The sequence below is a fragment of the Pseudorca crassidens genome, chromosome 4 (assembly GCF_039906515.1).
Source record: "Pseudorca crassidens isolate mPseCra1 chromosome 4, mPseCra1.hap1, whole genome shotgun sequence".
Taxonomy (NCBI): domain Eukaryota; kingdom Metazoa; phylum Chordata; class Mammalia; order Artiodactyla; family Delphinidae; genus Pseudorca; species Pseudorca crassidens.
The window spans coordinates 75,593,071-75,605,807 of record NC_090299.1 but is presented as its reverse complement, the minus strand read 5'-3'; the positions used below and the strand labels follow the sequence as shown (position 1 = coordinate 75,605,807).

Here is a 12,737-nt window from a genome sequence, read left to right as displayed (position 1 = left end):
GGCTGAGTAATATTCCATTGTATGTATGTACCACCTCTTCTTTATCCATTCATCTGTCGATGGGCATTTAGGTTGCTTCCATGACCTGGCTATTGTAAATAGTGTTGCAATGAACATTGTGGTGCATGACTCTTTTTGAATCATGGCTTTCTCTGGGTATATGCCCAGTAGTGGGATTGCTGGGTCATAGGGTAGCTCTATTTTTAGTTTTTTAAGGAACCTCCATATTGTCCTCCATAGTGGCTGTATAAATTTACATTCCCACCAACAGTGTAAGAGGGTTCCCGTTTCTCCACACCCTCTCCAGCATTTGTTTGTAGATTTTCTGATGATGCCCATTCTAACTGGTGTGAGGTGATACCTCATTGTAGTTTTGATTTGCATTTCTCTAAAATTAGTGATGTTGAACAGCTTTTCATGTGCTTCTTGGCCATCTGTATGTCTTCTTTGGAGAAATGTCTATCTAGTTCTTCTGCCCATTTTGGGATTGGGTTTTTTTTTTTTTTTAATATTGAGCTGCATGAGCTGTTTATATATTTTCGAGATTAATCCTTTGTCTGTTGATTCATTTGCAAATATTTTCTGCCATTCTGAGGGTTGTCTTTTCGTCTTCGTTGTAGTTTCCTTTGCTGTGCAAAAGCTTTTAAGTTTCAGTAGGTCCCATTTGTTTATTTTTATTTCCATTACTCTAGAAGGGGGATCAAAAAAAGATCTTGCTATGATTTACATCAAAGAGTGCTCTTCCTGGGCTTCCCTGGTGGTGCAGTGGTTAAGAGTCTGCCTGCCAATGCAGAGGACATGGGTTCGTGCCCCGGTCTGGGAGGATCCCACATGCTGTGGAGTGGTTGGGCCCGTGAACCATGGCCGCCGAGCCTGCGTGTCCGGAGCCTGTGCTCTGCAACGGGAGAGGCCACAACAGTGAGAGGCCCGTGTACCACAAAAAAAAAAAAAAACAAAAAAACCCCAGTATTCTTCCTATGTTTTCCTCTAAGAGTTTTACAGTGTCCAATCTTACAATTAGATCTCTAATCCATTTTGAGTTTACTTTTGTGTATGGTGTTTGGGAGTGTTCTAATTTCATTCTTCTACATGTAGCTGTCCAGTTTTCCCACCACCACTTATTGAAGAGACTGTCTTTTCTCCATTGTATAACCTTGCCTCCTTTGTCATAGATTAGTTGACCACAGGTGCATGGGTTTATCTCTGGGCTTTCTATCCTGTTCCATTGATCTATATCTTTGTTTTTGTGCCAGTACCATATTGTCTTGATTACTGTAGCTTTGTAGTATAGTCTGAAGTCAGGGAGTCTGATTCCTCCAGCTCCGTTTTTTTCCCTCAAGACTGCTTTGACTATTTGGGGTCTTTTGTGTCTCCATAAAAATTTTAAGATTTTTTTGTTCCAGTTCTGTAAAAAATGCCATTGGTAATTTCATAGAGATTGCAGTGAATCTGCAGATTGCTTTGGGTAGTATAGTCATTTTCACAATATTGATTGCTCCAATCCAAGAACATGGTATATCTCTCCATCTGTTTGTATCACCTTTAATTTCTTTCATCAGTGTCTTATAATTTTCTGCATACAGGTCTTTTGTCTCCCTAGGTAGGTTTATTCCTAGGTATTTTATTCTTTTTGTTGCAGTGGTAAATGGGAGTGTTTCCTTCATATCCCTTTCAGATTTTTCATCATTAGTGTATAGGAATGCAAGAGATTTCTGTGCATTAATTTTGTACCCTGCAACTTCACCAAATTCATTGATCAGCTCTAGTAGTTTTCTGGTGGCATCTTTAGGATTCTCTATGTATAGTATAATAAAATCTGCAAACAGTGACAGTTTTACTTCTTCTTTTCCAACTTGTATTCCTTTTATTTCTTTCTCTTCTCTGACTGCTGTGGCTAGGACTTCCAAAACTATGCTGAATAATAGTGGTGAGAGTGGACATCCTTGTCTTGTTCTGATCTTAGAGGAAATGCTTTCAGTTTTTCACCATTGAGAATGATGTTTGCTGTGGGTTTGTCATATATGGCCTTTATTATGTTGAGGTAGGTTCCCTCTATGCCCACTTTCTGGAGAGTTTTTATCATAAATGGGTGTTGAATTTTGTCAAAAGCTTTTTCTGCATCTATTAAGATGACCATATGGTTTTTATCCTTCAATTTGTTAATATGGTGTATTACATTGATTGATTTGTGTATATTGAAGAATCCTTGCATGCCTGGGATAAATCCCACTTTATCATGGTGTACAATCTTTTTCATGTGTTGTTGGATTCTGTTTGCTAGTATTTTGTTGAGGATTTTTGCATCTATATTCATGAGTGATACTGGTCTGTAATTCTCTTTTTTTGTAGTATCTTTGTATGGTTTTGCTATCAGGGTGATGGTGGCCTCATAGAATGAGATTGGGAGTGTTCCTTCCTCTGCAATTTTTGGAAGAGTTTGAGAAGGATGGGTGTTAGCTCTTCTCTAAATGTTTGATAGAATTCACCTGTGAAGCCATCTGGTCCTGGACTTTTGTTTGTTGGAAGATTTTTAATCACAGTTTCAATTTCATTACTTGTGATTGGTCTGTTCATATTTTCTATTTCTTCCTGGTTCAGCCTTGGAAGGTTATACCTGTCTAAGAATTTGTCCATTTCTTCTAGGTTGTCCATTTTATTGGCATAGAGTTACCTGTAGTAGTCTCTCAGGATGCTTTGTATTTCTGCGGTGTCTGTTGTAACTTCTCCTTTTTCATTTCTAATTTTATTGATTTGAGTCCTCTCCTTCTTCTTGATCAGTCTGGCTAAAGGTTTATCAATTTTGTTTATCTGCTCAAAGAACCCGCTTTCAGTTTTATTGATCTTTGCTATTGTTTTCTTTGTTTCTATTTCATTTATTTCTGCTCTGATCTTTATGATTTCTTTCATTCTACTAACTTTGGGTTTTGTGTGTTCTTTCTCTAGTTCCTTTAGGTGTAAGGTTAGATTGTTTATTTGAGATTTTTCTTGTTTCTTGAGGTAGGCTTGTATAGCTATAAACTTCCCTCTTACAACTGCTTTTGCTGCATCGCACAGGTTTTGGAACATCGTGTTTTCATTGTAATTTGTCTCTAGGTATTTTTTTACTTCCTCTTTGATTTCTTCAGTGATCTCTTGGTTATTTGGTAACGTATTGCTTAGCCTCCACGTGTTTGTGTTTTTTACGTTTTTTTCCCTGTAATTCATTTCTAATCTCATAGCGTTGTGGTCAGAAAAGATGCTTGATATGATTTCAATTTTCTTAAATTTACTGAGACTTGATTTGTGACCCAAGATGTGATCTATCCTGGAGAATGTTCCATGCGCACTTGAGAAGAAAGTGTAATCTGCTGTTTTTGGATGGAATTCCTATAAATATCAATTAAATCTATCTGGTCTATTGTGTCATTTAAAGCTTCTGTTTCCTTAGTATTTCTGTTTGGATGATCTGTTCATTGGTGTAAGTGAGGTGTTAAAGTCCCCCACTATACTGTGTTACTGTCTATATCCTCTTTTATAGCTGTTAGCTGTTGCCTTATGTATTGAGGTGGTCCTACGTTGGGTGCATATATATTTATAATTGTTATATCTTCTTCTTGGGTTGATCCCTTGATGATTACGTGGTGTCCTTCCTTGTCTCTTGTAACATTCTTTATTTTAAAGTCTATTTTATCTGATATGAGTATTGCTACTCCAGCTTTCTTTTGATTTCCATTTGCATGGAATATCTTTTTCCATCCCCTCACTTTCAGTCTGTATGTGTCCCTAGGTCTGAAGTGGGTCTCTTGTAGACAGCATATATGAGTCTTGTTTTTGTATCCATTCAGTGAGCCTGTGTCTTTTGGTTGGAGCATTTAATCCGTTCATGTTTAAGGTAATTATTGATATGTATGTTCCTGTTACCATTTTTTAAATTGTTTTGCATTTGTTTTTGTAGGTCCTTTTCTTCTCTTGTGTTTCCCACTTACAGAAGTTCCTTTAGCATTTGTTGTAGAGCTGGTTTGGTGGTGCTGAATTCTCTTAGCTTTTGCTTGTCTGTAAAGCTTTTGATTTCTCCCTCCAATCTGAATGAGATCCTTGTTGGGCAGAGTAATCTTGGCTGTAGGGTGTTCCCTTTCCTCACTTTAAATATGTCATGCCACTCCCTTCTGGCTTGTAGAGTTTCTGCTGAGAAACCAGTTGTTAACCTTATGGGAGTTCCCTTGTATGTTATTTGTCGTTTTTCCCTTGCTGCTTTCAATAATGTCTTTAATTTTTGCCATTTTGATTACTATGTGTCTTGGCGTGTTTCTCCTTGGCTTTATCCTGTATCAGACTCACTGCGCTTCCTGGACTTGGGTGGCTATTTCCTTTCCCACGTTAGGGACGTTTTCTACTATACTCTCTTCAAATATTTTCTTGTGTCTTTTTTCTCTCGCTTCTCCTTCTGGGACCCTATCATGTGAATGTTGTTACGTTTAATGTTGTCCCAGAGGTCTCCTAGGCTGTCTTCATTTCTTTTCATTCTTTTTTCTTTATTCTGTTCCACGGCAGTGAATTCCACCATTCTGTCTTCCAGGTCACTTATCCATTCTTCTGCCTCCGTTATCCTGCTATTGATTCCTTCTAGTGTATTTTTCATTTCAGTTATTGTGTTGTTCATCTCTGTTTGTTCTTTAATTCTGCTAGGTCTTTGTTAAACATTTCTTGCATCTTCTCGATCTTTGCCTCCATTCTTTTTCTGAGGTCCTGGATCATCTTCACTCTCATTATTCTGAATTCTTTTTCTGGAAGGTTGCCTATCTCCACTTCATTTAGTTGTTTTTCTGGGGTTTTATATTGTTCCTTCATCTGGTACATTGCCCTCTGCCTTTTTATCTTGTCTATCTCTCTGTGAATGTGGTTTTTGTTCCACAGCCTGCAGGATTGTAGTTCTTCTTACTTCTGCTGTCTGCTCTCTGGTGGATGAGGCTATCTAAGAGGCTTGAGCAAGTTTCCTGATGGGAGGGCCTGGTCACCACTGTATTCTTCTTATTGGGCCACAGAACCACATCAATTTATTTGATTCAAAGTAGATACTTTGTCCTAGAGTATGTAGGCACCATCCTCAAAAAGAATTATATCTGAGCTGCTGCTTCAGCTGTGCCTTTGGCAGGTTGTTCCATCATTCAGTGAGGCCAGCAGCTTCTCCAAAGTCTGCAACTCCACACTCCAGAGGCCCTCCTTTCCACATGCTCTATTTTATGTGATTTGAAGAGTGCTAAAAAGTGCAAAGTATTCAAAAATATTGTGGACCCAAAATACTCAATAAAATAAAATAAAAATTTTATTTTATAAAAATAAAATAAAATAAAATACAAATAAAATAAAAATACAGTACATAATAAAACAAAGATAATATATATACAATATAACCAAGAGCATATTGTCTCCAGAAGAACCCAGGTAAAATGCACACTTAATGGCAAACTCCCACAATTTTCATATTAAGTAATTTAAGTAATTTTGTAAATGGCTTGATGGCATTGGATTCTGTATAGATAAATTTCAGACAGAATATCTGGCTTTGAGAAAACTATGAAACAGGCAAAATATACTCTGGGTACTGCTCATCCCCTGTTCTGCCCTACTCTGCTCCCTTGGACCTTCCCTGACTATTCTGAATCCACTGATAGCAGACACAGTTTGTGCTCCCCAAGTATCCATGTGTTCCTTTACATTTCCCAGCCTCCTTTGCGGTTGTTTGAAGCCATGTGACCAGTTATGTCTACATTCAGCAGAAGTGTTGGGTATCACTCCAGGACAATGCACTTAAGAACTAGTGTCCTGGCGGGGGGGATGGGGAGGGATAAATTGGGAGACTGGGATTGACATATATACACTACTATATATAAAAGAGATAACTAATAAGAACCTACTGTATAGCACAGGGAACTCTACTCAATACTCTGTAATGACCTATATGGGGAAAGAATCTTAAAAAAAAAAAAGAGTTGATATGTGTATATGTATAAGTGATTCACTTTGCTATACAGCAGAAACTAACACAACATTGTAAATCAACTATACTTCAATAAAAATTTTTTTATAAAAGAGAGAGAACTAGTGTCCTCCTCCTCCCTCTCTCTTTTCCTGTTGCAGTGACCCTAGAAACTATATATTCTGTACAGCACAGCCAGCTAACTCACACTGGATCGTGACATGAGGGGTAAATAAACTTTTATTGCATCTAGTCATTGAGAGTTTTGTACCTTGTTTGTTACTGCAGCATTGCCTATCCTATGCAGACTAATACACCACATATTTTACTATAGCTCATGTTATAATTATTTATGTACTTGCTTGGAGTTTGAAGGACCCAATAAATAACAACCCTTTTTGCCTACCACAATTAGTAACTAACTGAAAAATAGGCACAGAAGTCAGACAAGTAGGAAAAAAATACTTTCTCTGTTATTGATAAGATGATATTGAAGAGAGTCCTGCAGATCCCTGACATCCCTGTATTGAACTTGTCCCCCAAGGCTGCAAGCCTCCCCCTTCAGAGGCTAAGTTTGCTATGTGACAGAAAGCAGATCACAAAGATCATTCAGTGTAGATAAGCAGGTCCCAAAGAGAGAGGACCCAGAAGTGACCAGTTCTCTCTCCCAATCCCATCAAACAAATGTCACTTCTACCCCCTGGGGGGTCTAATTATGGGATAAGGAAAGAGGCCAGAATTACTCAAGGAAAGTGCTTCTATGTACAAAAAGGCAGGTGAGAGGAAAAGCATTCTCCCTAACACTTGCCTGAGCTCTCTAATAGGCTCTAAACTCTTTATGTTAAAATAAGCTCTGGCCCTGCCTGGTGTCAGGTAGGATTCGGGCAAACCCTTACATGAAGTCTTCCTTTTAAAAAGTGGGAGGAGGCAAGGGGGGATTAACAGGAACTCCCGAAGTTGTACAGTCACAAAACTGGGCCATCCATCCTGAAGATCAAGCTGAAATCTTTCAATCAGTTTATCTATTTCCATGTTACTCTCTGTTTAATTCAGCAACTTTTGTTGTCCCTCAGCCTTTAGTAATGACTTATTTGCCCCTTAATGCCTTGCCTTAGCTGTGCTAGCAGAGAAATGCGAGTCAGGATTCTAGGCACACACCCAGGCCACAGTATTAACAATGGAACATTTCCCCTGAGGCCAGTGTGATGGTGGCAGCACTCAATCTTAGAAACATGGAACATTTGATCCAACCATTTTTCTCATGTAAGAGATTATTATTCCAGTACCAACAATGGATATTCTGTGTTTTCTTATTTTTAAATGAAGTGTTATTTTCTTATCCCGGAGCAAGTTACTTAATTCTCTCAGTTTTCATTCATCTGTTCAACAAATATTTATTGAGCACTTACTATGTAACAAGTAGTGTTCTAGGACTGAGAGTATATAGGGGAACAAAACAGACAAAATCTTTGCCCTCAAGTCAGGGCGGAAAGACAATAATGAAAAAATAAATACATAGTATATAAGATGTCAATAAGAGCTACAAAGAAAAATAAAGTCAGTAAGGGGATGAGGAGTATGTAGAGGGGAACGGGGTTGCAATTTTAAATAGGGTGGTCAAAGAAGGCATCACTGATCAGCTTATATTTGAACAAGGATAAGGTATATAAACTTTTCAAGAAAAGATCATCCCACTGAAGCAGTGATAGCAAGTGCAAACACCCTGGGGCAGAAGCATGCCTATATGTCTGAAAAATAACAGGAGGCCAGTGCAGTTAGCCTCATTTGTAAATAAAAATAACTATATCCATCTTGGAGGGTTATGTACCTAGCATTCTAACCATGGAGTGAGTACTCAATAAATGTTAGTTCCTTTTTCCTTTCTCATTCACAGCACCTAGTATGATACCTTGCATGTATAATAGTAAATGCTCAGTAAATGCTAATTTAATTGAATTGGTATTTAATTGTTTAAAATATAAACTGAGTTTAAGCATCTTATAAGGGAAAATCATGGAACCATCAGTAAACCAGATAAAGTAATACATTTAAGATTGTTTAAACTGTGTTATCACTCAAAGAGTTTGCTAGGTAAAATACAGGTTTGAAGGCAGTAAGAACAGTATACCGCTTCTACACCCTTTTCCCCCAGTGTCATATTCTGGACTCTTCTAACTACCCCCTTTCCTATTGCAACTAACCTATCTGCATTTTGTCCCTCAGGACTACTCTGATGCTTACCTCAAGGGTTCCCAGCCTAAAGTTCCCCAAACCTTAGGAGATCTATGAGGACAATAATGGGAGTCCACAACCTTTAGAACATCTCAGAAAATCAAATGGAATCTGACACCACCCACTAACAGGCTGTTGAGGCTCCCCCAAACACCAAATTTGTTTCTGAACTATATCAACTCCATACATTACTTCACGCTGATAGAAGACTCTGTTTAGTACTTTTGCATGTCCTTAATTTTTTTTAAAGTTAACAAATATAATGAACAATAACAACAAAAAATATTTCCAAACATGAAATCGTGGTGGTGGATTGAGATAACCAAAAGATCCTTTCGCGGTGAAAGTTTGAGATCTGCTATGTAATTGATACAATGCAATCCCTAAGACATGTTACTGTCAGGAAACAATGAAGACACTGTCCATTGCCAGAAGGAAAAAAAACCCCAAAAAACTACACCCTTACTCAATAAAACAATGGTTTTGACATGCAGGTATTGTTTGAGCCCTGCTGAGACAGCCTGAGCCAACTCCAGGGGAGGTGGCTTGGTAGAGGAAAACAGCAAGCCTTAGTGCAGACAGAACATTTTATTATATATTAATCTTTGCAAGCAAGTCAGCTTCTGGCTCCCATCATCACCTCCAAGCCAAGATTTCCCTCCCTACCTTTTCTTCATCAGCTAAACAATATTCTTTTAATGTATCATTTTACACAAGACAGTTGACAGTTTCCTCGTTTATTCCTATAGATACTTAAATTGGATTGTTACTTCTATTGGAAATTATCTCATTAACATCTGCTAATCCTATGTGGAGGTCTGACTAATATCTCTCCTTTTCATTCACTTATTGTGTATTATGTCACCATAGCTACATCTGCAACCTACATCTCTTCATCTTAAGGCAGGCTTCCCTTCTCTCTCAGGTATTATATTACCTAACAATGTCTAGTCGTGATCCTGTGCAGAAACAAGAAAATGTGGTCGAAGGATTTTAACTCTTGAAGGCAAATTTTTTTTTTTAATAAGGATTCCCTTGCTGTTCCATGTCTTCATTGATAATTAGTCTCCTATAGTTTGACAACAGCTAAGAAAGTTTTGGAAATCCTTACCTTAGGTGCAGAGCAATAAATATATGTTTATATAGCAACAATTATGGAAATGATTTCAGGTCTGAATCAAATAATTCTCTCTGTCAGTCAAAATGCTCTTTTACACTTGACTATTTTGCTTATATTCAGAAAATATTTTCTTTTATAACAATCAGGTACAGCACATTTGTTTAACAAGATTGTTTGAGAGGACTGGGACAGGGATAGAAAATGGAGATAGAACAATTTTCTCACAGAATCAAACCAAATTAAGCAATAAAACAAAAGCAACAAGTAGTATAACAGTAAAAACAAAGACATTTTAAAAACACTCTCTTGGGCTTCCCTAGTGGCACAGTGGTCGAGAGTCCGCCTGCTGATGCAGGGGACACGGGTTCGTGCCCCGTTCTGGGAAGATCCCACATGCCGTGGAGCGGCTGGGCCCGTGAGCCATGGCCGCTGAGCCTGCGCGTCCGGAGCCTGTGCTCCGCAACGGGAGAGGCCACAACAGTGAGAGGCCCACGTAACGCAAAAAAATAAAATAAAATAAAATAAAATCTGATATTATTTACTTCTCATCTATATGAGCCATTGATATGAACCCTTGGTATTTTCTCTTTAATGATTCTATTCTGTTACCTCTTCTAAGTATATCTTAGCCAAACCAAGAGTAAGCATCTATTTTCAGGAGGCATCTAGTTTATACACTGTATGTACACACATACACACATTTTTTTTTCATAGAGGTCACTTTCTTGAAATTTCATTAACTACTGAATTTGAATTAGAGGCAAGAGGAGACTGGGATACATTAACTTGGAGCTTCACAAAATCTATGACATGAGATTGTCAGTGCAGAATCCCAAGTCCCTTAAAGGTTCAGCCCTATTATGTGACACACATAGCATTGAGCAAACAAGTAAGCACTGAGTGAATATAAGAAGAGTTCTCCTAAATCTTCATTTTAATCACTTCACCTCTCTTCTTTCCTTTTTCCCACAGGAATTACCATGAGAAAAGGGCTTATGACAAAGGGAAAGCATAGGAATCTTCTCAAAACCCCCAAGACAGGCTTTCACCTCAAATGCCCCAGATTGAGTGCCCCATTCAGCTAGTAAAGTCTGGGAAAATGGTACTATATCTATAGTCTTACCATTTCCTTACAAAGTCACAGGGACTAGGATCTGCAAAAAGAAAAGTAAAAGCAAAAATTAGATTCAGTAAGAATCAAATATATGATAAAAATAGCCATCACAAATCAATAAACAAAGGAGCTAGGAAAAGTAACTATTTAGGGGAAAGACCAAATTAAATATATCACACTACTTTATCAAAGTAAACCACAGGTAAATCAAAGATTAAATTTAAAAAAAATTGAATTAGAGCAAAAATAAGAGAATACCTACTTAATCACTGGATTTTAATCTGCATTAAAGGTGACAGAAGATACAGAGGAAACATACAGATTAAAATATTTAAAACAAAACTTCTGTGTGTCAAAAAATAAAACTTAGAACAAAAACTTGGAGAAATATTTGGTAAAATGATAAAGGCTTTATAGTCTTAATAACTGAAGAGTATAAAAGGATAGATGAATAAGGAAAACACTAAGGAAGGTGTCAAAAGTTAAATGGACAAAGAAGAGGAATTCATCTATGGAGACACAAAGGGCTAATAATCATAAGAAAAAGTTCAAACTTGCTTGTAATCAAAACAATGCAAATAAAAAATGAGATTTTTAAAAACTATCAAACGAGCAAAATTTTTTTACAAAGGATAACAATGCAGGGACTTCCTTGGTGGTCCAGTGGTTAAGACTTTGTGCTTCCACTGCAGGGGGCACAGGTTCAGGTTCAATTCCTGGTCAGGGAACTAAGATCCCACAGGCCACAAGGAGCAGCAAAAAAAAAAAAACAATGCTGGAGGGGTAAGATGAAATGAGTACTTGCATGCTGCTGGTGGATATTTAAATCAGTACACTTTGTGAAAAATAATTTGGTAGTACGAGTCAGCAATGCTTATACTCCTTAATCCAATTCTACTTCTAAACATGTACCCTAAAGAAATAATTCCAACTGTGGGCAAAGATTTATGCACAAAAATGTTAATGGTGGTATCTTTAACAGTAGAAAGCTGGATACACCTGAACTATTCAAAACAGACAAAATGGAAGCAAATTAAAATTCATGTTTAGAGCAACTTCCCTGGTGGCACAGTGGACATGGGTTTGATCCCTGGTCCGGGAAGATCCCACATGCCGTGGAGCAACTAAGCCCATGTGCCACAACTACTGAGCCTGCACTCTAGAGCCCGTGAGCCATAACTACTGAGCCCGTGTGTCACAACTACTGAAGCCTGTGCGCCTAGAGCCTGTGCTCTGCAACAAGAGAAGCCACCGCGATGAGAAGCCCGCGCACAGCAGTGAAGGGTAGCCCCCACTTGCCGTAACTAGATAAAGCCCGCACACAGAAACGAAGACCCAGCGAGGCCAAAAATAAATAAAATTAAATCTTAAAAAAAAAAAATTATGTTTAGAAGTTTTTTTTTTACTATGGGAAAATATAGGCGATCATACAGGCCAAATTATCCAAAGGCCTATTATAATAGGCCTCATTATGACAAATTGTTCCAGACAGTTTCTCCTTGGGAGTTTTTAATCACGTCTGGGAGTCCACCCTCTGGAGTGTTTGGGGTAAAGGAAAGTGGGTGTGCTCTGGCATCAGACAGACATGGCTCAAACCCCAGTTTTGTTACTTACTCAGCTGTACAATCTTGGGCAAATTCCTTAACTTCTCTGAGACTCAGTTTCCTCTCCTCAGATAGGAGGATAATGGGTAGGTGTGTGTAAAGATTAGTGACATGTATGTAAAACACCCTGCATATAATAGATGCAGACAGTAGATGAATGGTAGAATTATTAGTTACAACTTTAGTGCATCAATGTAGGAGCACTGTAGGAAACACAGTACTCAGGTATTGATTGGGTTTCTAGTATGTGCAGCCTGGTGCCAAAGTTGAGAGAACAAAATTTATAAGATACGGTTGGTTTCTCTTTACAAGGAGTTTACAGCCCACTAGGAGATAGGCTATGACCTTAAAAAAAAAAAAAAAAAGTAAATGAAAATTTTGAGTTCGGCTATTTTCTATTAGTCTCCTTTTAAGGCTAAACTGACTCAGACGTAAGGAAGAGGGGAGGGTAGTCTACAAAAATGCCCTTGTACACAGTCATGCTGTCCCTCATGAAAGATACAGCACTTGTTTTGTGGATTTTGATGCATCACCAAGCTTGGTTTCCAGCTTTATATACACAAGTCAGAGTCAATATAACACTGAGTTAATCCTAAAATAACTTCTACAAATGCTGGTAATACGAATGAATTATGCTATTTCCTTTTGCCCTTTCATGCTATAATTTCTCCCACAGGTAGAGCTTTCATGCTTCATGTTAGAAACACATTT

At 38.0% G+C, this 12,737-nt stretch overlaps 1 protein-coding gene across 2 annotated transcripts in view; it reads right to left on the bottom strand.

Moving 5' to 3' along the window:
- The window catches only part of SPMAP2L (sperm microtubule associated protein 2 like), a 60,534-nt gene that overhangs the window by 33,376 nt on the left and 14,421 nt on the right, over window positions 1–12,737 (bottom strand). For both annotated transcript variants that reach the window (XM_067736127.1, XM_067736128.1), the window contains exon 2: window positions 10,432–10,462. In XM_067736127.1, the coding sequence (XP_067592228.1) occupies window positions 10,432–10,462 (31 nt within the window). The remainder of the gene's footprint in view (window positions 1–10,431; window positions 10,463–12,737) is intronic.